The sequence below is a fragment of the Catharus ustulatus genome, chromosome 10 (genome assembly GCF_009819885.2).
Source record: "Catharus ustulatus isolate bCatUst1 chromosome 10, bCatUst1.pri.v2, whole genome shotgun sequence".
In the NCBI taxonomy this organism is placed as follows: Eukaryota; Metazoa; Chordata; class Aves; order Passeriformes; family Turdidae; genus Catharus; species Catharus ustulatus.
Window position 1 is genome coordinate 6,694,219 of NC_046230.1, and position 26,164 is coordinate 6,720,382.

At 44.9% G+C, this 26,164-nt stretch overlaps 2 protein-coding genes across 8 annotated transcripts in view; both read left to right on the forward strand.

Moving 5' to 3' along the window:
* Positions 1-10,497, forward strand: part of NEU2 (neuraminidase 2) — a 36,104-nt gene extending 25,607 nt beyond the window's left edge. For 4 of the 7 annotated variants that reach the window (XM_033068309.2, XM_033068310.1, XM_033068311.1 and 1 more), the window contains 2 exons: positions 7,516-7,720; positions 9,389-10,497. In XM_033068309.2, coding sequence (XP_032924200.1) covers positions 7,516-7,720; positions 9,389-10,327 — 1,144 coding nt within the window. In that variant the 3' untranslated portion in view covers positions 10,328-10,497. Of the gene's footprint in view, positions 1-1,159; positions 1,224-2,106; positions 2,152-5,380; positions 5,682-7,515; positions 7,721-9,388 lie in introns of those variants that run through there. The other 3 variants (XM_033068314.1, XM_033068315.1, XM_033068312.1) reach the window with 3 other exon arrangements.
* A 4,143-nt stretch (positions 10,498-14,640) lies between these two features.
* INPP5D (inositol polyphosphate-5-phosphatase D) overlaps positions 14,641-26,164 on the forward strand; it is a 53,620-nt gene continuing 42,096 nt past the window's right edge. The window contains exons 1-2 of the mRNA XM_033068301.1: positions 14,641-14,872; positions 19,751-19,814. Coding sequence (XP_032924192.1) covers positions 14,739-14,872; positions 19,751-19,814 — 198 coding nt within the window. The 5' untranslated portion in view covers positions 14,641-14,738. The remainder of the gene's footprint in view (positions 14,873-19,750; positions 19,815-26,164) is intronic.

Consider the following 26,164-nt stretch of genomic DNA (forward strand, 5'->3'; position numbering starts at 1 on the left):
AAACCAGTTTACATGTTCCAAGAACTGTTAAGCATGGCTCCTCCTCAGGTCCGCCTTTTTAGAGCATGCACATTTTTGGCTGTGGTTTTAGTCCATTCTCAGTATCACCTCCAGCCTGGGCTTTGGTCCACACTTGTTACAGATGGTAGGTGCTGACAGTAGCAGGGTCTTCATCATATTGGATGTTATCCCAACCAAGCAGGCAGTTCAACTGCCACAAGCATAACTATATCAGCTATTTCATGACTATGTCTAAGTTTGGTTAATAGCAGAAATAAAACAATATCTTTTATAGCAAAGTTACTTTAACATTATACAGATAACATCCATTTTAATATTTGCAAAAAGCCAATATTATAATATGTATTTATAACAGTGGGGCACCCCAGCTGGCTACAGGGGAATGTATGGAATCTTAGAGAGAAAGAGATGATAAGGGGAGGTGGCCAGAGGCAGAGCTACTCTGCCATATGCATGCTGCCACCATAGCCCATGGAACCATTGCCACCACACCAAGCCACACTTGGGACTTCCTCAGAAGAGATGGAAACCAGTTTTAAACTGCAGCTGGGAATGGTGATTTCTGTTAAACAAATGAGTATTTATGGGTTGTCTGTCTGCAGAAGCCAAATGTGTGACTCAGAAAATCACTGAGTAACACTGCTGCTAGCCAGGGAGAAGAAAAAAGGTGAAGAAATCCATAAAGCAATCATTCATGTCTAGCTTTTAGGTAGATTGCACCTTAGCAGCCTCTTCAATGGCTTTCTTCTTCCATTAATTGCTTCTGCTTTACTTGACTCTGGATTTTCTCCAGGAGCCACTGTCAAAAGTTAGTATCTGGTGGATATCAATGACATTGTCTCTAGAGGGACTTTTCCTCACACTGTTGTTTAATTCCAGGTAATGCAGTGAGAAAAAAATGCCTTTGGTCTTCTCTTGTGTGTCCTGATTAAGGCCGTACTTTACTTGCCCAGTTAGGCAAGGTTTGGTAAACACGGGGTGTGGTTTTACAATGCAGCTAATTAGATGCAATAAGTGCTTGTCTGGGTAGTGAGTTTGCTCCTCCTGTCAGCGGCTTCATGCTCCCGCTCCAACTGCAGATTCTGCTGCTTGATGGACTCTTGCTGACGCAGTCCAGGACAATGATCCAGCAGAAACTGTTCACTTTTTTTTTTCCTGGATTAATTTTCTGCCAGTCTGATATCCTCTGATGACTTGCCAAGGTAAGATGAGCATTCCTGCTGGCACAGGAAAGGATACAGGATTGCTCAAGAGAAACAGAATAATACCAAAACATTACCTTAATTTAGTTGGTCAGCTGATTGGTTGAAAATCCACACCTTTGCAGCTTCCTATTTGGCTTGCACATATCATCCCAACTGCCATTAAATGAGGAGACTTTTCTTACTCTTTTTCCATGACTAGCAAGATCTGTTCACAGGATTGTTATTCTTTCAGATCACTTCAAAGACAAGAAGTGTTAATGGCAGCAATGGAAGCTCAGCAGAGAAGAGGGGAAAGCAAGGGATGCAGCAAGAAATGGGATCCTGCTGTCACCTCTGACAAAATGTAGCAGTGAAGTGATTTGCTTGGGTACTTGCAGCAGCTGCAGGTGCTGCCTCTCAGCCAGCCAGGGCACAGTTGGGAGAAGGGTGCTGCCGTCTCTTTGTTCCTTAGGTGCGACCTTAGGCGCGACCTTAGGCTTGTACTCTCCTCCCTGTTTCCCTGCTTGGTCCCCCCCAGTAGCTCCTTGCCTGTAGCTGCTAGGATAGTTTGGCCTCAGAACACTTCCACAGAGGCTCTGGGAGCTGCACCTGAATGCATCAGCGTGTCATTCCTGTATTCCTGCCTGGGCACTCCTGTGTTAACCCATTTCTTATCCAGAAAGAACATGTTGATGGATGGGAAGTGTGTGGAGCCAGAATGTTCGATTATCACAGCACCATCACGTGTCGGTTATAACAGTTTTGTAGGTTGTTTAGGCAAACTTTCCCAGAACTCAGTACTCAGAGAAAGCACTGGGAGTCTGCATGCTGCAACTGGAGGAACTTTGCCTTCCTTAGCACCAGCAGAGCAGAGGACCAAGAAACAAGACAGCATGCTGAACTGGTTAAGACTAACAGCTGTGCCACAGTGTGCCAACCCATGCAGGTAGAAATATGCGGCTTAATTACTATAATAATGTACAAGTCTTTCCCTATTGTTTGTCTGGCTCACATGGAACCACCCCTTATATGCAAAATAGTCTTGCTATTTAAATGTAAGCTTGTGTTTAGATGCCAGCTGATAGCTTTTCCTGGGGATCCAAGGCAGCTGGCATTGCTGTCAACATAAATAATTTTGCAGGTTGGAGATTCGTTGGTAAGAGTGTGGTGAGCCTCCCTTTTGTCTAATCCAATAGGAGTACTTTTTGGTTCGGTTTTTTCCCTTTTGACGTGACTTCCAGAAGACACAGAGTAAAAAAGGTATTTATTTTTCTTCTTTTTCTCTTTTTGTAACATTGCTAGGAACAGTGGACATTGCTAGCAACTAAAAAGATAAATACAGCATTTTGTAGTTTCAAGTAGGAATGCAGTTTTTGTATTCCTCCACCAAATATATTTTAAGAAAAATACTGCTGCTTCATGTAATTCTTCTCCCCTGCTAAGAAAACCTTTGCTTTAAGGCACAGGAGCTACTGCCAAGCTGAGCCACAGCAGTTTGAAAGCAGACCCTGATTGTTTAGGAAAGCATGTACTGGGGAGAAGGAAAATCCCCTTGTAAATGTGGTATATGAAGTTTTTACCACAAAAGAAACTTTCTGATTCTAGTGTGGTTAAAAAGTTTAGTTTAATTGGCTGCTGGATTAAAGTAATTCCAGTTTTGTTTTGAATTCTGAATGTTTTAGTTTGTTCAAGTTTATCGTTTGACAGTTTCTGCTGATAACACCTTTCTGACTTTACATTGAGGGTTAGGGTTAAATAAAAGTGTGCTGCCTGGCTTGTTAAGAAATTTCATAGCTTAGATTTAGTGTAAAGTCTGGTCTAAGGGCATAAGCAGGCTGGTGATGGAGCACTCTGATGCTGGGCTTTGGCAGAAACAGGCACATGACATGACAACAAGTCATGCTGCTTAGGAGTGAGGAAAACTTCCATGAAGAAGTGCACTGTGTAGCAATTATTCTAGAAGAAAACTGGGTCTTCTGTTTCCTAGCCCTATACAACTGGAACATGACTATTTCTGGGACCCCTCTATGCAATATCCAAATGGAAATGTCTTATTTCCCTTTAAGTCAGACAAGGAGAGTGTTTTGGCATAATTCTTGGTTGACTTTATACATTTGTAAAACACTGTAAGTCCAGGTCTGACGCTGAGTAGAGAACGGCCAGTGCTGGGATCTTGTGCTTGCCTTGAAAGCAGAATTTTAGTTGAGTTTTGCACTCGACTCTCTCTGGGTGTTTTGATAGTGTTTTTTCTCCCAGACTCTCCCTTAATGGGTTGAATAGTTCTTTTGGGACCTACCTGCTACACAGAGTGTAGAGCTCTCTGACGAGGACCAAGGGATCGAGTTCAGTGTATTACTTCATTTCTGTTGGTTTGTTTTAAAGACATGCTGTCATTTCAGCTTGTTTCTGATCATGTTCACAACAGGTTTTTACAGAAGCTGAGGCCAGTGGAAATGTTATACTTTTTACTTACTTTTCTTGGAGAAGATTAAAGCAAATAAACATGCAGTGGTTCATCATGCTCCAAGTCCATGTGATCTGCCTTGAAGGGCAGAAGTGGAACAAGTACCCTCTTCTGGTGTCTGCCAGTACCTTTTCCTTACTGCCACTTGGGCTCCTTCCAGGCATTAAATCCACCATAGATTCATTTGTTGACAAGTGTTATTTCTTTTGACTCTTCTGGTGTGCTGGAAACAGTCTCTGCTTTGGAAATCATTACAGCTGGGTAACTTGCAATTGATGAGTAATGGCTTCCTCCAGTTTAACTCCCCCTTCTCTTAGTGTTTCCAGTGTGCTCATCTTTCCCTGTCTGCCCAGTCCTGCCCAGAGGTGAAGTACTGGATCTCAGTGCAGCAGCTTCCCTCGTGTTTTAGAGAGGAATTGCAGGTAAACATCAGCCTCACTGACCAAGACACTTTGCAAGGAAAAGCCTGGAAAATAAATTAGACTCCAGTAAATACCAGAACACAGTAGGCGATATTGGCTTAATGGCTACGTGATAAATTTCCCTTCTCCTCACTAGCACCTTTGTCATCCAGAAAGAGGGTACCAGCTATGTTCTTTTCTCTTAGGAAAAAAGTTGCTACATCCAGTTCCCCTTTCTTACTCCTATAGTTCAAAAATGTACAGCTAACTCTTCTCTCCAAGCTTGTTGAGTTGATACAGGTCTGAGCAATTTTTGTCTTTGAGTGTACAGCTCTCCAGTCTCTTGCTTCTGTTTCAGTCCTTTGTATTCCCAGAAACCTATATATATATTTTTTTTTCCAATATAGCTCTTAGTATTTCAAAAGATATTGCTGTGAACTTTGTGTTGACCATGTCCTTGGGGTATTCTGGCTGCAAGACTGTTTTCTTCCTTGAAGGCCAGCCAGTGCTATTTCAGTAGGGTTTAGGAATGGAGTAGCATCATGGACACATGTATCCCCTGGCAATGTAGCCTTGGAAGGACAAACATGTGTGATTTGTATTCCCACAGTTCTGGAGTATGAGCATTGGAACACTTCATATGACTGTCCAGTCAATATTTGCCAATTTTACTTCTTTTTTATTCAAAGGGTCTAGTTAGTGGGCATGCCTTTGAATACAGGTTGGGGTCAAAAGAAAAAATCAATTCCTTTCTTTTGGCTTGACAAGTAATTAAAGCAGCAGTATTTTCTTTCTTTATATGTGTATATGAACTTAAAGCTTATTTAAAGATCCTCCATTTTTGCTCCTGTGTAAAACTCAAACTGTTGTGACTCAATCTCTGCATGATAATCCACAAGAGAGAACGTAGAAAAAGCTGAATACTGACTTGGTGTGTTTAAAAATGGATAGAAAAGTTTCTCTGCAGATGGATACATAGCATCTATGCTATTATTATGGCTATTATTACAGCCATAATACCCATACTGTATGTAGGGAGTGTATGTACAAGTGTATATGCACTCACACGTATCTCTGTTTACTCTCTGCATAGATAGAAATGTCTCTTGATTCTAGTACTTTCCTTGATTATAGTTACTGTGTCCAGAAACCTCAGGCTTGTTTCTATGGAGCTATTCCCAGTTCAGCTATTTCCTCAATCCCCATTTGGCAGTAAGTGGAAGATGTTATGACACTCCCAGTGAGTGTGTCACAGAGGGGCTGAGAGTGTGGGCAGAGCTGTGTGCAGGTGACAGGCTCACACGGGAGGGACTCACATGCAGCAGGCTGCAGCATGGCCTCCCGTGGCACCGGTCTCTTGGCTTTTCATCAAGGACAGCCCAGAACTCTCTCTCTCTCCCCTTTATTTTTTTCCTTTCTTCTCATTCCCTGTTGTCCTGCTCTGAAGCAGGACTGCAAGATCAGGATGGCATCATGAGAAGGAACACTAGGGAACCTATGCTGCACTAGACAGGCTGACTAATCTCCCTTTAAATAATCTCCCTTTAAATAGTCTGGAAGCACACTGGTGAGTTTCTGTTTCAGGAGCCATAAATAGCCAGATCCATGCTGGTAAGTAGCGAACAACATAGCTATTTGTTCTAGGAAGGTCTTCCTATTTCCTGCATGTTATTGCATGGATAGCTGTGATCCAGTTCTGGTAACACTCTGTGTAGTAGTGGTACTGCTGCCTTTCCTCACTCTGCTGTATCTTCTGTGACAGTGAGGAGGAGCAGCTGCTCCTGGGAGACAGACTTCCCTCTGCAGTGCCTTTGGAATCAGAGTGGCAGTGGAGCTGCAGCTTGCTGTGGACTGTATAGCTCACTTTAGCTAGAGCAGTGCAGTTCAGACCCTTCTGAGCAGTGCTGTGAGTTTAAAAATCTCACTGATATTTATAGCACGTGGAAGGTGAAAGTAAGGAATGTTTGAACACTTGTTGCCTTGCTATGGATCTGGATAGAGTGGAATGTATGGTCCTGTGAGCTAGCTAGCCTTGTTCTTCAGACTTGTCTGAAGGATAAACTCAGTTTATCTGTGTTTTCCTAACTCAGAAATAAACACTGTGAAAAAATAAAATATTGACCAAGTCTATGTTAGTTAGGCTGGCTAATATAATCTTCTTAAAGATGGAAGAGTGCAAGCTATTCTCCAGGTAGGTTCCAAGCACTCTGAAGCTGCCTCCATATCTCTGTCTGGTCCTGAATTATCAAGGCAGCCTTCAGGAACATCAGGAGCTCATCTGTGTCCAGTAGCTGCTATAGCACTTTCCAAGATTTAGGTAAATAGGAGAATCCTCAACAAAGACGGCAGCAAGTCTTGCCTCAGTGAGGTAGGAGGCATTTGAATTTCTTACTCATAGTGTATTGTCATCTTCTTCCTGCCATCCTACCCACTCAATGCGTCACAGATCTAAGGCTTGATTTTTTAATATTTATTTTTCTCTTTTTCTTCCCCGCCTTCTCTGCTGAGCAGGGAATATCCAAGCCTTCAGTTTCTGGTGCATCATGTGAGAATTTTTTTTTTCCCTTTAGATTTTTATTTTTCTTTCTTATTTTTTTCCCCATCTGCTGAGACATAATTCCATCAATCCACTGGTTTTTTTACTGGGGTGAGTTGGCTCACTGGTGCAAGAGGACGGAGGGCTGAGTAGGTCTGAGGAGGGGAAGAGAGGATATGTGGGGTCATAGCACAGACCAGTTACACAGAGGCAGCTTCCTTAAATTGTCCCTCATAACATTCCTTCATAACATTCCTTTTAAACCATTGTAAAGAGGACAAGGTTTCTGCCTGGTCAGAAGTTCCATCCCAAGTGATGTGACACTATTCAGAATATTCTTTGATCTTATGGAAGGAGGGTTGTTCTTTTGCATTCCTTATTCATGCTCGGTGCTTGCCATCCTCAAATTGGAGCACACCTGGGGCCTGGGAATGCCTCAGCGTGTCATTGATACGGGATTTTAAGCTCATATTTGGCAAAGCAGAAGTTCTGTGCCAAGTTTTGGATACAACATCAACAGAGAAATTAATGGTCTTCTGAGTGAAAGTACTATAATGTCTTATTTTCTACAGTCTTCTGAATTAGAGAGTAAATAAAATCCAGCCTGTGCATTTCATTAAAAAGACAGAACAAAGCAAAGCTTTTTCATTAACTGTATTTGGTGTACTTACCTTGCAACACTCTAGTCAGACCAACCAGGCTGTTCCTGGGGTAAGTAGTTCCAGCTGCTATGCTACGCATAGGTTCTTTTTGGAAAAGCAGAAGGAAAAGACAAAGCTGAAATTAGCAGAAAGCATGTTTCAATGCAGGACAGGTCCCTCTGAGCAGAGAGAGCAAAAAAGCAGTGGAATCTGCCCCATTGCACTTCACTGGGTTAAAATGCAGTGTGCTTTGTTCTTTTCCCTCTAGCACAATGGCTGCGTTCCCTGTCTTGGAGCAAGAAACGTTATTCCGGAATGGGAGCTGGAGCTATCGAATCCCAGCCCTGCTGTACCTGCCGCGGTTCAGCATGATCCTGGCCTTTGCTGAGGAGCGAGAGGACCTGGTGGATGAGCATGCCAAGCTCATAGCCATGCGCAGAGGCGTGTATGACCCAGCCACACAGCACGTTCAGGTATCGGTGCGGGGAGGAAGTGGGGGACACTGCCCCCTGTTCTGCCCCCAATGAATTGAATGTATTTGCCCTCTTGCTGTAGGGCAGCTTTTCCTCCCCAGGTACAGGAGACAAATCTGCCTGTTAATAATGCATGTCTTGTTATAACTGCTGGGATTCAACCCTATGGGCCGCTGTTGGGGGAGCTAAAATGGACTAGATATTCTACGGGTGGCTTTGACCCATCATTGCAGAGCTAGGGATGCAGATACGGAAATAGGACAAAAGTCCTGTTGTAGCAGGAAAAATGTGATGGAGAGGCAGAAATACCTCAAGGAAGAAATGCCGCAACGATGGGGAGGAGTAAATTAACGATCAGTGACTATTCTTTCTTTTGTTTTTTGGACCATCATTTTAGGACTAATTTCTGGTTTAAAAAACCATTGGGAATAGCTAGTCTCCCCATGCAAAAAAAAAAAAGTGTCTGGTGCTGGTGGTTTGCTGGTGCCTGTGAATTGGCTGCCTTATTAACCTACCAGTTATTATTAACAGTTATGCTGCTGGGTAGCTGGGGGTGGTGGAAACTCTATTTATAATAATTTTTTGCATATGCAAAGGCATTAATGTCTTGGGGAAAAAAAGTAATTATATTTTTCTATTCCAAACCTTTGTTGGTTGTCTTAGATTATAGGCTCTTAAGAGCTGGAGTCTGCCTAGCAGAAGCAGCCTCTGAGCCCACCTGCAATGTCATACCATTCAGGTAACATCTTGTGTAACTCTCTGTAAGTCAGTTAGTGGGGTTCAGTTGGTCATAAACTTAGTAATTTGTGTTCACATGCTAGAGTTTCTTAAAATGGAAATACTAGATTTTCAATAAAAGTTAATATTAGTTGCATAGGAAAAGATAAGATATGAGCAAAAAGGCTAATCAGCAAATCAGGGCAGAAAAGCTAATTAATATAATCTTACTGGAAACTACTGCTTTGCTTACCAAGCCAGTAACACTATGTAGTCATAGTTTTGTAATTGCAGTGCTAGTGTTAGAAACATGATTGTGTTACGTGCTATATATTTGAAGAAAACAGGGCTTGCTGGGTAGTTATACCAGCTCTGTGACCTATTTTCTGAGTCAGACAGCTCAGGGTCCAAATCTCCACACCAGAGCCACGCAATCTGCCCTAGCAAGGTGCCCATTCACATATATTGACATCCAAGTGGAGGAACAGGAGCCCAAATGAGAAGGGGTTTGTCATCATCCGGAATGCTTGGAAAGGGCTTGGTTTTCTCTGTGACTTCCTAAAAAACATTGACACAGCACAGTGTCTGTACTAGCATACTTTGATCACTGGGCATGTCTGTATGCCATATATATATTTGTGAGGATTTCTGAAAATTCAGCTGCTGTATCTTTTTTTAAGCTGCATCAAAATATGGAGTTATCAGTTCCTCAGGGAGTAATAATTGAAAAGGACATAACCTGGTGAAGTGTATGTGCTTTGTGCCATCTAAATAATTTTCACTTGCCTTTGAGATGCCAGATTGTCTTCCCATTTCTTGTTCTGTCCATTATCCTGTTTCTGTTCTTCCCATGCTCTTCTGAGCTTTTATCCAATCATCCTTGCACTATAACGTGGGTCTCTTTGTAACAGTGTGTTCCATTCTTGTCTCCCTTCCCATGGGTCCTGGCAGTGGAAAAGGATGGAGACTCTTGTCAGTGCACAGCTGGAAGGCTACCGATCTATGAACCCCTGCCCAGTATATGATGAGGTCTCAGGGAAACTCATCTTGTTCTTCATAGCTGTCCCAGGAAAGGTCTCTGAGCAGCATCAGCTGAGGACAAAGATCAACCTGGTACGTCTCTGCTATGTCACTAGCATGGACCAAGGACGCACCTGGAGCACTGCCCAGGATGTCACCGACAGGACCATTAGGAATGAGTACAAGAACTGGGCCACGTTTGCAGTGGGGCCGGGTCATGGTTTACAATTGCTCAATGAGGCCCGGAGCCTTGTGATTCCTGCCTATGCCTATCGTATCTTGGATCCCAAGAAACACCCCACCCCTCACGCCTTCTGTTTCATCAGCTCTGACCATGGGACAACCTGGGAGAAGGGGAACTTCGTGGGGGAGGAGAGCGTGGTGGAGTGCCAGGTAGCAGAGGTGCATACCTGTGGCAGAAAGGTCCTTTACTGCAATGCAAGGAGCAACAGAGGAGCCAGGATCCAGGCTGTCAGCTACAACCACGGGCTGGACTTCAAGGAAGGTCAGCGGGTTGAAATGCTAGTAGAACCTCCCTCTGGATGCCATGGAAGTGTTACTGCCTTTCCACCTCCCTCAGATGCCACATGTCAAGATAGTTGGTTACTCTATGCTCATCCTACAGACCCAAGGGGCCGAAAAGATTTAGGAATTTACCTCAACAAAAGTCCTTTAAATCCAGCACACTGGACAAAACCCAGCATACTCTTCAAGGGCCTGTGTGCTTATTCAGATCTGCAGTACATGGGTGTTGGGCCCGATGGCTCACCTTTGTTCTCCTGCCTCTTTGAATATGGGACCCACAGACAATGTGAAGAGATTATTTTTGTCATGTTCACTTTGAAGCAAGCCTTTCCCTCAGAACACTGAGTCTTGAGCCTTTCCATCAGCACACCTCTGAAAACCATCTTTGCTGATGCTTTTTGTTGTCATTTCTCATCCCTCAGCAAAAGGGTTTTTTTCACTCCTGCTGCACACAGTTTGGTGTTGGCTTGTTGTGTCTGTAGATTGTGAAGTCCATTAAACATACCACAACTTAACATGTTTTGGTTTTCTATTGCCTGTTCTCCCTTTTTGCCTTTCTCTTTGGGTGCCTTTTTACATGTCACAAGCCCAAAACAAGTGTGACCTTTGTATAGGGCTACTCACCTTGAGGTCTCTGATAGACTTAATCAGGGACACATGTGCTGACAGCACAGGGTCTGCAAGGGAACAGATGGCAGCAGAGTTATGCCAAGTGGTATTTATTAAGTTGTGGACAAACTTCTAGAAAGGGCACTGGGCTTACTACCCTATATCTGCTGTCATCTTCTTCAGGAAACTGCTTTGGCTCTGGTAAGGAGCACTGCTTCTTGCAGCCAGTGTAGGAATGCGGGCACCTGTAATTTCCAGGGCATTCTGTCTCCTTATTTCAGCAAGGCCGTGTGATGCCTTACTCTTGGGATATTCCATGACAACTTTTTCAGTGCCAAGTTCCCAGGCATGCCAGGGGCTTCTGTCTAACTTAATCTTCTCCTTACTTCCCATGCTGTGTTTCCTTGCTTACTCGCCCTTTTGCTTACACTGCATTGAGAAGGTGCATTTCCCATGTGTAAAAGAACCACAGCCTTGTGTGCTCTGGCTGCTCCTTCTCCCTGAGCAGTGACAGTAGGAGTCGTTGAGGACACCGGGACCCTTCCATGCTGGGGGACAGAGCAAGTGGCAAAAATGGCATTTTGCCCTTACAGGAGCTGCAGGATCAGGACAGGTCTGCAGAGGGAGCTCCCAATTTAGAGTCAGGAGGGGAAATGCTTACTGGTCTGTCTAACACAAGTGCCAAGCTATGATCCACATAGCAACTTATTCTTATTGTTGACAACCCCATGGCTTGTTATTACAGAGTATTACAGGCATATGAGGCACTATGTCAAACAAATAACATTGCCCCACTTTCAGCAAAAGAGCACCAGTATCAGAGGAAGGAGAACTGACCAAGGCCAGAGTAGCACAAAACACTGAAGCTGGAAGGCTTTCCAATGTAGACAGTTTTTCAGCAGATTTCTGAAGGAAACAGCTCTAGTTTTGGTGAGAGAGATGCTACTCTACTACTGTACAGTGTGTTTTGAAGGGAGGCATTCTACAATGAATAGACAAGGAACTGACCAGAAACAAAGGCGAGACCCATCAGAGCAGATGGAGCTAGCAAAGTGTTACCCATGCCTCTGGACAAAATTCTGCATATGAACCAGTCTGTGCTTGTTTTCTGTGTGTTGTATCCTGCGTGTGTGCACACGTTCAATGGCCGCAAGGAAAATATGTTTGCCCTCTTGGTGAAGAAGAACACCTGCTTTTCAGAGGTCTCTCAGAACATATGTCCTTTGGTGAACACTAGCAAGTTCCATATGATCCTGTGCAGTGTCACTGCTCAGGTCTGTGGGTCTCTGCTTGCACAGTGCTCCTTGTCTTTTACTACTGACAACTTTCATGGGTGGTGGGAATAGAGGCCCTGACTTTCCTCACTATGGAGATTTGTTTCGGGGCACCTGGATGCTGCAGATAGTAAGGGAGGGGAGGGATCTCGTGACCTTCACAGATAGACCTGTAACTTGTCAAGCCTTTCCCAAGCAGCAGGTCAGTAACATGCTGGGCTGGAGTAGCAGGGTTGGTCAGGTAGCCAATACTTTTTGGGTATTACTCATGTGCTCTTTAGATGTAGGCCAGAGTCTAAATAACCTTTGTGACCAACAGCCTGTCACTGATGCCTAATTAGGGAATGGTATATTTAGACTTTCACAGAGCTAACTGCTGCCCTATGGACTTAACCTCCTCATCAAGTTCTATGGAATATTTTAGTTTCATGACATGGAAAAGCATACTTAAGTTTTTATCTGGCCAAGCCTGGCAGTTCCCATGCTGATGAAGTGCACGGGCTGAATATAAGTGGAGGAGGTTGAGTGACCACTGTACATCTTGAATGATGCCACAGACAGTATTTATTTACTGATTCTGGAGAGGCTGGTGCATGCAAAACCATCTGATACTGTAGTACCTGGACGTCTATAGCAAAACCAGTTTAGATAAAGTGTCTGTTGTAGTGTCTTGGAGATATTATTCCAAGCTAACAAGCCATTAGGGATCACAGAGCTGTTTATATTAGGGGATTGGGATTCACTTTTTGAGCAACTGCAGCTGTACTGTGCTTTCTTTGAAGACCAAGATATACAGAAACCAGCCTGCACATTCAATTGCCACAAGCATAATTTGTACTTGGATCCCTTTTCCTTGTTTTTGTCTCCAAGTCAAGGAGTAGTGTGTGCCTGGATAGAGGTTTGAAGGAAATAGCAGCAGCTTGCTAAAAATCTCTATTGGTTGTGGGCTGGGTAGGAGCTGAGTATGCAGCTAATTAGTCTCAGATGTCTAATGTGGGCTTGTACCTGTTACCTGGTGTTAGTTTGCACATGATCAGGAGAAACTCTCCAAACAGTTTCATTCTATCAAAACTCATGCTCTGAGCAGCTCTGTCCACTCTGCATCCAGATACATGTCTGTTGCATGGAGAGCACTGTGAGGTCAAGCAGTGGTTGACATTCAGAGCTGTTCTGCTTCCTGCTGCAGCTGTGCTCCAGAGAAGCTACTGGAGGTACCAGAAATCACAAGGACTTGGTGCAGGTGACATTAGCACTGTACTGTGGCCAGGCAGGCCTATCAGAGCAGCTGCATGGTGCCTTTGCCATATGCAGACTCTCACTTTGGTTGGGAGAATAGAGTTTGTAACCACTCTGTAGCTTACAGCTACTATCCAGTGGCAGAGCCACTTCATGGCATTCAGTGTCTGACTCCACTGAGGCACCCGAATCTGTAGGAGTTTGTCTGCTAAAGGCCAGTGTGGATGTCGGTGGAGCTGAAGGCCAGGTTCAGCCGAGCTAATTTTGGTGTGCAGACAGTACTTGCTCAGCATGGACAGGAAGCCCTGCACGCTGCAGTTCTGCTCATCTAGCAGGGCCCTGTTCTGCCGCCCAACTTTGGGCTGCTGCTGCCCACAATTTCATCTCAATGCAGAGGTTAAGCTGGACACTGCAGACCAAGCCTCTGTAGAACTGAAAGCAACAAGAAGGCTTACAGAGATGGGTGCTGGGTTGTTCTGGTTCACTCTCTCTCTCTCTCTCACACCCACACATTCTAGCCTTCTCCTGTGCAGGGGCAGACTGTTCTCTCCTGCCTTGCTGTCCATGCAGTGTACAGCATAGCACTTCATGCATAGTCCAGTTTCAGCACTTCTGGCTCTGAGAACCAACAGTTGCATACGGCTAGCAGGGTTTGCACCTTTCCTCCACCTCTGGGCTTTGAGTCCCAGCTCAGCTGCTGCTTTTAGGTGTAGCTCAAATGTGGACGTGCAGAGGGCAGAGTGGTTGGAGGTACAGGACAAACAAGAAAAATTGTCATGCAGGCAGTGCCCCTGTAGGAACATCCTGGCATTACTGCAAATATGTCTTGGGGATGCAGCACTAAGCATGCCACACAGCATAGCTGAGGGACAGATGAACAGACAAAGAAAAGGGAAGTGAAAACTCAAGTTCTCTCCTCTCTGACGCAGGTTGCCAGACACGATTTTGCTCTATCCCACCTTTGGGGATTTAGAGTAGGAAAGATCTTTGATCCATCTCACAATAGCTGACAGGGAGCTTTGGTCAAAAATCCCCAGCACAATAAAAAAGGCTGCTTCTATGCATGGAGACATGCAATAGTAATTATTTTTCTCAATTCTTTGAAGTCCCCTCCTCACACCTAGTAAAGTGTGAGGACTAGTCAAGGCAGCAATGGAGCAGTCAATGCTATGCATCCTAATGCACGATGTGTTTCTGATCAGAGGTCTGTTTATTACCCATGGAGACCTGTAGTGGGTAGGACAGACAGACAGGAAAAAGATGAAAAAGGATCTGGCAGGAGATCGTAAATTGGATGGCAGGCCACCAAAGCCTGGGGGACAGAATCTGTGAGGGAGCAGAAGAGATCACCAGCTGAGACTTTTAGACACAAAGCAGGAGGGAAAGGCAGGGAACATGGGCTTGCTAGTCACTTCAGCAGCAGCATGAAGAGGGAGAATGGGGGCTGCAGGGATATGTCACACTGACTCTCTGAGCTGTGTGAGTTGAGGAAGTTGTCCGTAGCTGAGTTTCCTTTCCCTCTCGGTGCTATTGAAACAGGAAGCTGGTGAGCTGAAGCTGCCTAATCGTTACACACAGACACACAGGCAGCTCTGGCAGCTCCTGTGTTGGCATTCAGGTTTTCTCCAGCTCCAGCAATGGATCAGTGCTGGTACCACGGCAACATCACTCGCTCCAGAGCTGAAGACCTGCTCTCCAAAGTAGGCAAGGACGGCAGCTTCCTTGTGCGGGCCAGTGAGTCAATTGCTTCAGCATATGCACTCTGCGTGCTGTAAGTACAGCGTTCACCGCGCCCTCAGCCCACACTGCTGTCCCTGCTGGGCAGGGGTCACCCTTCCTCCTCCCCAGCACAAACAGGTGCTGTACTCACTGGGAATGTGCAGCACTCATCAGAGCACGGCTGGTTTCACCAGACTGGGCCATGGGGTGGGGAAGGGTTAGGAGCCAGGCTGAATAAACCCATAACTATGCACTGCTGTGCTGCTCATGCTGCTCTTGCCCCTGATTCAAAAGGAGAGAATGGTCAAAGGCACTGCTGCTGTGCTCTGAGAGACAGTAACCTCTTGAACTTCTGGAGTGTCTTAACAACTTGGGTCGAGTATTTATCTTTAGAGACCCCCAGTCCAGAGCCTGGGACCTCCCAGGCACTTTTCTTGCTCTGGTTCAGTGTATTTTTGAGCTCCCTGCTTGTACTGTGTTGCATTCAGCAAAAGACTTGAAATAGTTCCTGGAGCTGTGCATAGTATACCCAGCACAGCAGTGATTCCACCTGCATCATTAATGTGGCTCGTGGGGTAAACGTTTAATGTGGGAAATAGGGAGAGAAGTGCTGGCAGCCCTGATCCCCCCATTCTGGGTTAGGTCAGGGACCAGTGAGCAAAGCCTTCTGCTCTGGGTTTGTGTGGGGTAGGTTTTTTTCCTGGAGGCAGGAGAGCAGAGGTGAGAGCAGACTGAAGTCAATAGGGAAAATCTGAGACATTTGACTTTGTCTTACAGAGAGATAAGACAGTTGCTTCTTGCTTAGGAGAGATCAAGAGAGCCCTTGTGGGACTGTATCAGATCCTCTTTGCTGCCATTTTGCAGCAGATCAATGAAACTCATTTCGTCTTTACATTACATTACATTACAAAGAGGTTTCTCATTTTCTGTCTGAAAGTACATTTTTGTAGTGGTGAAGGTGGTACTGCTGTTTATAACTCTGGGCTACCTGCTTGTCTCTGAGGTCAGATTCTGGTGACAGCACTGCTGCAGAGGGGCGTGGGGCAAGGTAACTGCCCTGTGGGCATAGGTGTTGGACTGCCAGGGAGTGGTGGCTGGGGAATGGTGTCTTCCCAGGGTGCAGAGAGCCTCTGTGCCTGCCTGTTAAGGTGCTTGTAACAACACAGGGAAGGGTTTTGTCTTTCTGGAGGGAGCAGTGAAAGAAGGGCAGCTGCAGATGAACAGCCAGTAGTAGCAGGAAGGAGGAGAGAAAATCCTGTAGGAGAGGGTGAGGGCCCGAGTGGTCAGTCAGGGAAGAATTTACTTGAACAGACTTGGTTCCATTGAGTGATTTTAGTATTACCCCATTGATTTGACTTGTAATCAGTATGTACACAAAATATTTTCACCGAGTGATGGTGGGGATTATAGAAAGGGAAGGTGCTGCAAAAATGCCTACTAACATGCATTTGCATAAGTTTTTCCATTGTAAATGTTTATGCAGCCAGCTTTGAAAGCCTTTTGTGACTTGAGAGACATGGGATCAGGAAGTAGAAACAATATAATGACCATGATTTTCTGAACCGGGAGCCAAAGGTTATATTCTTAAATCCATTCTGTGGTAGCTAATATGAACGGCTTGATTAAAGAATTGGCAAGGCTGGGGAGCACCCAGCCTTGCCAGCCAAGAGCAGCTGGATCAGAGGTGCGAAGGGCTGGCATTAATTACAGTGTGGGAAACAGACTGCTGTCAAATGATCTGATAAGCTTTCAGATTATGCTGGTTTGCAGTTAGTTGGTGGAGAGGTGGTGAATAAGTCTTTCCCTCTGAATGTCATCTGCACAAAATGGGCACCTTTGCTGAAGCTGGAAACTTCCTCAGAGATGTATCGGTTTCAGCTCTGCTATTGACTGGGAGGTGCTTGATGTTTGAGCTCTTCAGTTACGTCTTTGAAAAAACAGAGAGGCTGGAGGCAAAGAATGGGAGAGTGGCGAATTGAAAGGCTGACTGCAAATTGTTTCCACAAAAGAGAATTATATTGAAAAGGAGAAGGTGTCAACTGTGTGTACATAGGAAAAACAAAAAAATGTGAAATGTGCTCTGAAAAAGAAATGTCATATTCTACAAAGCTCTAGTATTTATTGGGCAGATCAGTTAAGATCCAGCAAAAGCATTTATTATTATAGATCATAGAATGAAATAATGATTCTATTGAAGAGCTGCTTTAGAAATACAGGATTTGTATAAATATAGACAAGTAGGGGAGGTGTATTTGGAGAGCCTTTTAAGAGTGCTTTGCCGCCTTTTCTGAAACTTAGAGCAACAGCATTTACAGAGTGAAAGGCTGAGAAATGCTCCTCCCCCTGCACAGCTGTCCCCTGCTCTGGTCACACTGCCCCATAAAAGGCAAGAAGAAAAGTCCTTTTCCTCCTCCTTCCTCTGTGCCTAAATCATTTGATCTGTCAGTTTACTGACAAAAAATGGGCTCTTTTACTCACCTGGAGGGGAATGCCTGAATCCTGAAACCCAAAAGAGCCTGCTTAGTGTTCCCTACACCTGAACTGGTACCATTTCTCCAGGGGATCTTCTGTGGGCAGTTTATCCATGAATAGCTGCGGGACATACACTTCTAGAAGTGACACTCAAGGCTTCTCAAGGTGACACTCAAGGACCAGCTGAAGTTTTGGGATCCCTCTAAGAGGACCCTGCCTGTGAGATGCCCTTTCTGATGCCAAACTTCTCTCATGGTGCACTTGGCACCAGGCCTAGCACAGCAGCCCTGTTTAGTGCTCCAGACACTCCCAATATGCACATCACCACCTGTGCATAAAAACATATAGCAGGAGAGGAAGGAGAAAATGCCCACCTTGTCACACTGTTACCTCCTCTGGTTGGCTGAGAGGACAGGGAGATGACAAGTATTTGGAGACTGGTTTAAACTGAGGATGATGTTTTGTTTACCCTCCACATGGACAGCCTGAACAGTGGCTGAGCAATTCTGAACTCAACCCAGCTTTTAGGGAGGACCTAGAATGTGGCAATAAGTGGGACCACATAACTTGTCAGTCAGGATGCCAAGGAGAGGAAGCCTAAGGGTAAAAATGGAGTAAGACAATCTTTATCCATCCACACACTAAATTAGGGGTCTGGCAAGGAGGATTCCTGCTTTTGATCCTAGGAGTGCTCCTCCCTTCTCCTGTTCACCTAACCATCCTTCTTTCATTTTTCTTATACTGATCTTACTTGTTCTCAGCTTAAACCTCTTTACAAGCATTATGACAGCAGCCTTGTACAGTCTGTGGGATGGGGCACTTTCTGTGAAGGGTGCATGAGGGATGCCCTTTTGAGCAAGAGCCATTGGGCTGCTTCATTTATCAGTTTCATAATCTCCACACCCACAAATTGTCTCTGCTGCAGGAGTAATTCTGTTTAGCCCTATTTGCATATCAGCAGGAGTAAATGATGTAAGAGAGCTACATTGACACATAAAAACAAACCCCATACCCTTCCTTGGGGTGTATCCTCACCTGGCACTCCTTGCCCTGGTATTGGTAAAATTAGCAGGGCTGTAGCTGCCCTACAGTTGGGGATCACTTCTGTGACTTCCAGCTCTGTACCAGATGTGTGAATAAATAGATGCCTGTGAAATGAGCTCTTGAAACAGCTTGAATTCTTCTGCTTCTTTTGCATTAATGCTGTCAAAAGACACATGTTCATGTGGACACATGATCCAATCCTCCAGACAACCTGGAAAAACGCAACTATGATCTATGAGGAACTTATTTTCATTTCCAATGTCTCTTTGTGACTCCTCATGTAAGGCTGCCTGAAATCTTGGCAGTCTCCTCTCTCCTGCATGGATTCTGAGGGATGTATGATGAATAGACTCACATCATAACTCTAAGAGAGACCAGGATGTTTATTGATTTGCCTGCTCTCCCCAGCTGGGGGGGCTGACCTCAACCCACATTTTGGGACAATTCCACAGGTAGTGCAATGTTTCTGTTACAACCAAGGAAGATCTGAGTGTGGATTCTGTTCTTTCTTTTGAGAAGGAAGGGTTTGAATCAGCACCTTTTGCTGGCTCAAAGCAATATTGTATCTTTTAAGTGCTTTGCAGATGACTTAAAAGATTTGATCCATCTATTGTAGTGAGAAAGGTAAAAAATATATTTTCTAGTCAATACTTGTTGGGTGAACTGCACAAACCTCAGCAGCTACTGAGGAAGGTTAAGCTTACAGCACTGTTCAGGCTTCCCTTGGGCTCCCGAGCATTGTATGACCCTTTACTGAACACACAACTCCTCCATCTCCCCTTTAAATAAAAATCTAATTGAATTTAGCTGGGACAAAATATTTGTTGTGGGTGCTCTACAGATGCATATGTACAGTGTGCATCCACACCAGGATAGTGAGATGGGTTTTCATTTAGGCTATTGTTTAGGATTTTTGGATAAAAATATGCCTGGCAATCATCTGTTGTGCTGTGATTTAGCTGAAATACATTATTTACTTTTTCCAATGCAAGTCAATGCACTAGCCCTTCAATTTACTCATTTGTTGCCGATTTTGGCCCTTTGCCTTTTGGATTTCTGCTTTTTCATTTCTTCCTGAGATGCCTGCTCTACTGACAGCTAGAGCCACTTGGTATTTTCTCTCTTTCTGGCCAGAAGAGTGAAATAACTCCCTCTGAGCTAATGCTGATATCACTTTCTGCACTGACATCTGCAACTAGATGTTCCTGTTTCAGTGACCAGGAACGCTTTGCGTTTGTGTTAGTCTACAGACTCCAGTGAAAAAAAGTAAGAAAGAGAATTGGTTTAAAACCCTTGTGCATGAAGCAATCTATGTGTCTCAGGATTTTCCAATGTCTTTTCTCACGGGGAGGGATGCCATACTGAGATTTCCTTCTGGACATGGTCTAACCATATCACCTGTGGTCTGTTCCAGGTACCGGAATTGCGTTTATACCTACCGAATTCTGCCTGATAAAGAAAATAAGCTAATTGTCCAGGTAAGCCATCTCTGTACTCTTTGGTCCCGCAAAAACGTACTTGAGAATGGCTGGTTTCAATTCTTGCACCAACAGAAAAAGAAAGATACAAGGAATTAAACTAATGTCAGGCCAGCACAGTGCTGGTCTCCAGTCCACTGCTGTGGAGATTTCAGTGTCCAGTCCGGTCCATAGCTGTGGCCATTGGCAAACTCTGTAACACACATGCCTTCAATTCAGCGGCACAGCCATGTTTTATGTAACTGAGAAGCTCAGCATGTGGAATAACTTCTTCTCTGAAGCCAAATTCTTATCAATACATCATGGATCTTTTCAATCTAAAATTGCAAAACAGTTGCCTACACCCAGATAATGTAAATTGAGTTCTGGTCTCAGGATCCAGAAAGTACCAAGATTGAGGGCAAGAGTTTCAGATGTTCTGTTTATTCCTATTTTGATTTAGGAGCCTAAAGGAGCCACTTCCCCTTCTGGTGCCACTTCCCCTTCCGGTGCCACCTCTCAGCCCCCTTTTTTAAAAATATAAATCACGAAACTTGGCGTGGGGAGGGAGGCATGGTCTCCTACAGCCCCAAGACTTGGGTATGGGTTTACTGGGCAACAGTAGGGGCTACAACCCACCCATGCTCTTGGCACAGTCAATGCTGCATGGGCATTCCCTGCTAAACAGAATGGAAATGCCCATGCTACCCAGTCTGCCTTGCTATTCAGAGTGGTTCTACAATAATTCCTTCCCTTTTCAGATGACAACTAGCTTCCCACACTAGAAATGAGATTTCTGCCAACTTCATGAGCACCTTATACGTCTCTCATGTACCATGTTAATTGTGTATTTCCTTTTGGGTTATCAGTGTTTGTTTGAGATCTCCACTAAGAGGCAGCATATCTGAAACTAGAGTCATGAGTTAGTGAGAACAGCTGTGTGCTGGCAGCTTGCTTTCAGCTGTGGGCTTTTGGTAAGAATGGTGGATTGTGTGTCCTGGGTGCACATATCCCGCTTGGCTCCCTCAAGACCCACTTTTGGTAGCTCGGGCTAGAGCCCCACTCAGATGCAGCTCTGCACAGACACAGCTGTATTGCCTCCAAGGCTAATTCCAGGCTCTTGGGGCTGTGCTCCACAGGACTGTGTGCCCAGGGCCAGCTACCACAGCTCTGTGAGCCTTGACAGCTGGATTCCCAAGAGCCATTGAGATTCCGCTCCCTCACTTGCACTTCTGTTTCTGAGGAGGAACTGGCAGCAGGCGTCTATGCTGGACTTGACCTGTGTCTGTAGTGCTACTATGGCATGTTACCAGAGTTCATGCCTCTTCATGGAGCACTGGGTTATACTGTACAGAGGAACTTGGGCAGGCTCAGCTGAGTGCAAGCCTGGGACCAGCACCCTGCTGGAAGCAATAACTTGGCATTCCAACCTGGCTGCACACACTGTGCTGTAGGCTCTTTGTAGTGATATTTGATATCCGCCCATCTTCTGATATGTCCCAGCCATTCTGTCCTAAAGAGTGTGTTTTGGTGCACTGTGCTGGTGAGGTGTGGTGGTGGTAAGAGCCCAGAAGGTGATATGGTGTTTATCTTTGACAGTACCCAGAGCAACTGCAGAGATCAGGGTCTCACTGTGCCAGAGAGCTCACAGGCAGGGACAGTGTTGAGGGACACCTAAGGCCCAGGCGGTGGGCACAACTATTTATGTTGCTCATCAGCTCTGTGGCACAGCTGGTGTAGGACCCTGGCACTGCTAATGGTGTCCCTGCTTTTTGCACTGGCAGCAGTATGATTAAGGGAACTCGTGGAAACCTAATTCTGAATAACTTTGGGTATGAGTTTGACAGCTGCTTTGTCTTGGAAAACAAGCATAGAAATGATCCTATGTTGGGTTTACCCCTGTGGGAAAGGAAGAGAGTCAGGCCAGAAGGTATCTTCAAAGACAGCCACACAGCCCCACTCTTGGTCCCTCCATGCCCTGGGCAAGCCCTGTCCCCTCCTTGTCCCTCCACTGCCCTTCTGACAGATCATGTGAGAAACGCTGGACATGCAGCCTGGCCTGCAGCCTGTTCTAGCAGGACACAGATGCCATGAGTGACAGGAGAGTTTGAAACCTGAGCAGAGAGCAATGTACCTGTGTGCAGCTACTCTCTGGAGAGAGCTGTGGCACAGGCTGCTCACAGCACCAGTGAAGGTCTGTGCAGGGAGTTCTGTGCATTACAGCCCAGGAAGATGCGAGTCGCACTTCCCAATTTGTACTGGATCCATGATTGTTTCTGCTCGGACAAATGTCAGCAATGATTCTTGTCCTCAGAGTTGTACATGTACAGTGCTCAGAGCACTGCAGCCATAAGAAATTTGTGTTTCTCTCTACTCTGGCAGTGAGCAGCTCTCATGCTGGATCAAGGTTTATGAACAAGAAATTCGTAAGGTTCTCTTGTGCCCCATGTTGTCATTGCAAGGGATTTCTCTTGTTCTTATGTCACAGAATGCAGAAGGACTGTGGTAGAGTACCTTTGTAAGCTGGATTGCCAGGAGCTGTAGGTTGAATATCAGGAGTAGGCTAAACAAAGTGTGTTGTTAACTCCTGTTTTGAAGACATGACACCTCCTGCTTTGTGCTGTCTTATTTCAGTTCTGAGGGAGAGGCAAAAGAAGGGGGCTGGCTTCTTCCGGCAGGAGAAAGATGCAGTGAGAGTTACAATTGAGGCTTGAAGGAAAAACAGTCCTATGTTCTTGGCTGCTGTTCTTGGTACAGTGTTCCAGCTGCGCCAGGCTATTTTTTGGTTGCTTGTCTGTTGATTTCTGGATGACACAAAAAAATACTTCGTGCGTCTTAAAAGAACCAATTTTTGAAAAGATTACTTATTTGCAAGGATGTAAAAGTTCTTGAATAGAATGGTATGTAGACATTTTTAAAAATCACATTTAAAAAGGAAAGGGTCTACTGACCCTATGGAACTGGATCAGGTGTTAAATTAATACAGCCAATTAGTAGATGCTTCTCATTTCTGGGTTATAAAAATTATACTGGAAAAATGTAATACTCAGTCTTGAGATTAGTCTGTATTGGTTACAAATATGAGCCCTGATTATCAATGTGACCTTTTTTTTTTTTTCTTTTTTTTTTTTTTTTTTTACCTGCACAGTGCTTCTTTCTAAAAAAGGGCTGTCTTCCTGACCATATCTGGGCTCTTGTCTGTCAGGAATTTTTCTTGATGACAGCAGGTTTAGAAGATCTGTCATATCACAGCTACATACACAGCACATATGATATGACAGCTCTCCCTCTTCCACTCTGCAGAGTTTTTTCACCCCTAAAACTGCAAGTTACATCACTTTTTTGTTAAGTCTTGGAGAGTACATTTCATTTTTCTTGAGCCTGGTCCCACCCTAGTGGAATGACAGTGTCTTTTTTATTTGCATGGTTAAATTCACTGTTCGGACAGATGGCAGAAAGGGAAGTACATATTTTGCATGCAAAGGTACACTTTTGCATTCAGGCTAAAGAAAAAAATATTGGCATATGTCTTTCCAACATTTTGTGGCATAGTTTGTGATCTGCCATTGGGATTCTACATCTGCAGCACCTCTACAGCAGTTAGTATGGTCAGGAATCTCTCTTGCCTGCGATATCTGGAACTCATCTGGTGTCCTCCCAAAGCATACTGAGCTCTAGATGTCACTGTCACAGACCATTTTCTTTAAACACAAATAGAATTTTTGCCCTTCTTTTCTATATTAATTTTCTTCTTTCATTACTTGAGACTTCAGAATGCATGAAAGCATGGCTTGTGGATGAATCAAACTTGCATCCTGCTGATGAAAACATTTAAAGAAGGAGGGTAAGGGTAATGAAAACCCCTTGAAACACAGGATCTGTAACAGCAAGTAGAGATCTTTAGGCTGAATCATCAAGATAGTCATCAAGATATCCCTGCTAGTTTGCAAACTCTTTTTGTAATAAGAGAGAACAGAAAGAGAGCAAAAACCAAAACACAGTCACACAGAGATCCAGGAGCAGGGGCAGGAGGCTGGAAATAACTTCCCCTTAGTGAGCTCAGCTGCTGCCTGCCTGTGGGCAAGTCACAACTGGGGTACTTCACTTTCTTCTCTGTGAAAACAAATATGATTTTCCCTTGTTCCAAAGGGGAGACATAATTAATGTGTAGTTATTGAATGTTTGGAGATTAGCTAAATGTAATAATGTTTGTGCAAAGAGGGGTGAAGCAGAAAAGGAGTCCTTGGGCATCACAGGATCAAACTAAACACCATAGACAAAGACACTAAAATTGCCTTTCTCAGCTAGGCATCTATGGTCAGTTCTTGTCACAGAAGATATAATTTTCCTGTGCTGTCCCTGAAAGCATCTCGCTTATTCAACTGGCTGAGGTGTCAACATGACCCTCATTACTGCCCATTCTGCATTCCTTATGACCTTAACATCTCCTCAACAATGGGGAACTTGGCCCAGTCGAGGATTGGGTTACTGAAAATAATTTTAAACATCCGTCCCTGGCTGCCCTTACCAGGATCAGAGGATGTGTGTGATACGTCAGTATTCATCACCCCTCATTTTGGACATGCAGTCCAAGCCGTCACATAGTCAAAGCTGAGTTGTATCTGTAGTCATTGGCAAAGAAATCAGTTTCTTATCTGGGTGGGCTAAACTGTCTTTGGCAGGTCCTGTCTCTGTTGCCTAAAGATAACCTCCTTAAACTGCCAACCTTGGCAGGTTGCAGTCAGGTGAGGATATTCCCAGTACAACTGACTCTTGTCTTGTATGAGAAGTCACTGAGGTCAAAAGCTGCTGTTGAAAACCTGTGCTACTACCCTGGCCTAATGCTTTACCCTCTATTGCTTTTATATACTTCACCTTCAAGGGGTCACTGCCAAGAATATAACCTGCCTTATGAGTGAGGATGCTTGAAAGAGGTGCTGAGAAGGAACAAGTCACTGGTCTTGGCTGGTCAGTGAATATAGACTGGAACAGGGTAAGGCAGACTTTGATGTCCTTTGATTTCTGGTGCATCGCAAACAGGAGTTCACAACTTGTGTTTCTGCTGGTGCAGTGAAATCAATTGTTTTTCAGGGGCAGCTAGATTGCATCTTATGTTCTGCTCATAGTCTGCCAGATAACACCTCATAAGTCATTTGCAGGTGTCCTAGGGTGACTATATGACGCTTGTGTTTCCTTCTTGTTGGTCGGTGGAGACATTGCTGTGATCTTTTTGGTGACATTGGTGGGAATCTGACACCGTCTGTCTTGCTATTTTACCCCCAGGAACTGGATCTCTAGGTCAGGCCCCTTAACTTGGTGAAACTGGATTTCAGGAGAAAAGCATTGGCCTCATGCCACTGTGTGTGAAGGCTGGGGGCGACACCCTGATGGACAGATGGCAACACTGCGCAAGCAGGGCTGGCACCAAAGATGTCCTTTGTAAAAGCCACTGAGAGAGTGAATCTAGTAGTCAGAGGAGCAGCTTTGGCTTGTGGATAAAGGTGGAGTCTCCTTAAGAAACTGGGACACCTGCAAAACAGCCTTTTGGTAGCATGTGCAAGCTCACGTTGAGTCCTGTGGGCAATTTCAGGTGCCACAATATAAAAAAGACATGAAACTATTGGAGAGTGCCCAGAGGAGGCCATGAAGATGGTGAAGGGTCTGGAGGGGCCATATGAGGTGTGGCTGAGGGCATTTGGTCTGCTAGCTTGAGACTCACTGCACTCACTTCCTTGTGAGGGGACGAGCAGGGGCAGGTCTGATCTTTGCACTCTGGTGACCAGTGGCAGGACTTGAGGGAATAGCTGGAGCTGTGTCAGGGGAGGATCAGGTTGGATATCAGGGAAAGGTTCTTCCCCCAGAGGATGCTGGTGCACTGAGCAGTCTCCCCAGGGAATGGTGATGGCCCCAAGGCTGCCAGAGCTCCAGGAACATTTGGACAATGCTCCCAGACACAGGGTGGGGTGTCTGTGCAGGGCCAGGAGCTGGATTTGATGATCTTGTGGGTCTCTCCAAGCTCAGCATATTCCACAGTTCTCTGGTTCTATAATATATATATATGTAACACATACATATAATATGTATATGCTGTCTCCTGTGCTGTAGGAAGTGTGCTGCCTGAGGAAGGTGCAGCCTCATCATGCTTTCCTGTGGGCATAACCTGGTGCTTGACTAGTTTTGTTTTGGTTTTTTTTGTGTTACCCTCAAGTCTGCTCTTCCATTTGTGCCTCTAGGTGAGCTCTTGCTTCAAGCCAGGTCCTATTATGAAATGTTGTGGGCTGCGAAGGATAGAGGCTCCAGCCACCCACAGTGCCTTAAAAGCTGCTTGTATCTTTTGTGTACCACAGAGGAGAGGGCAGAAATAGAGCTTG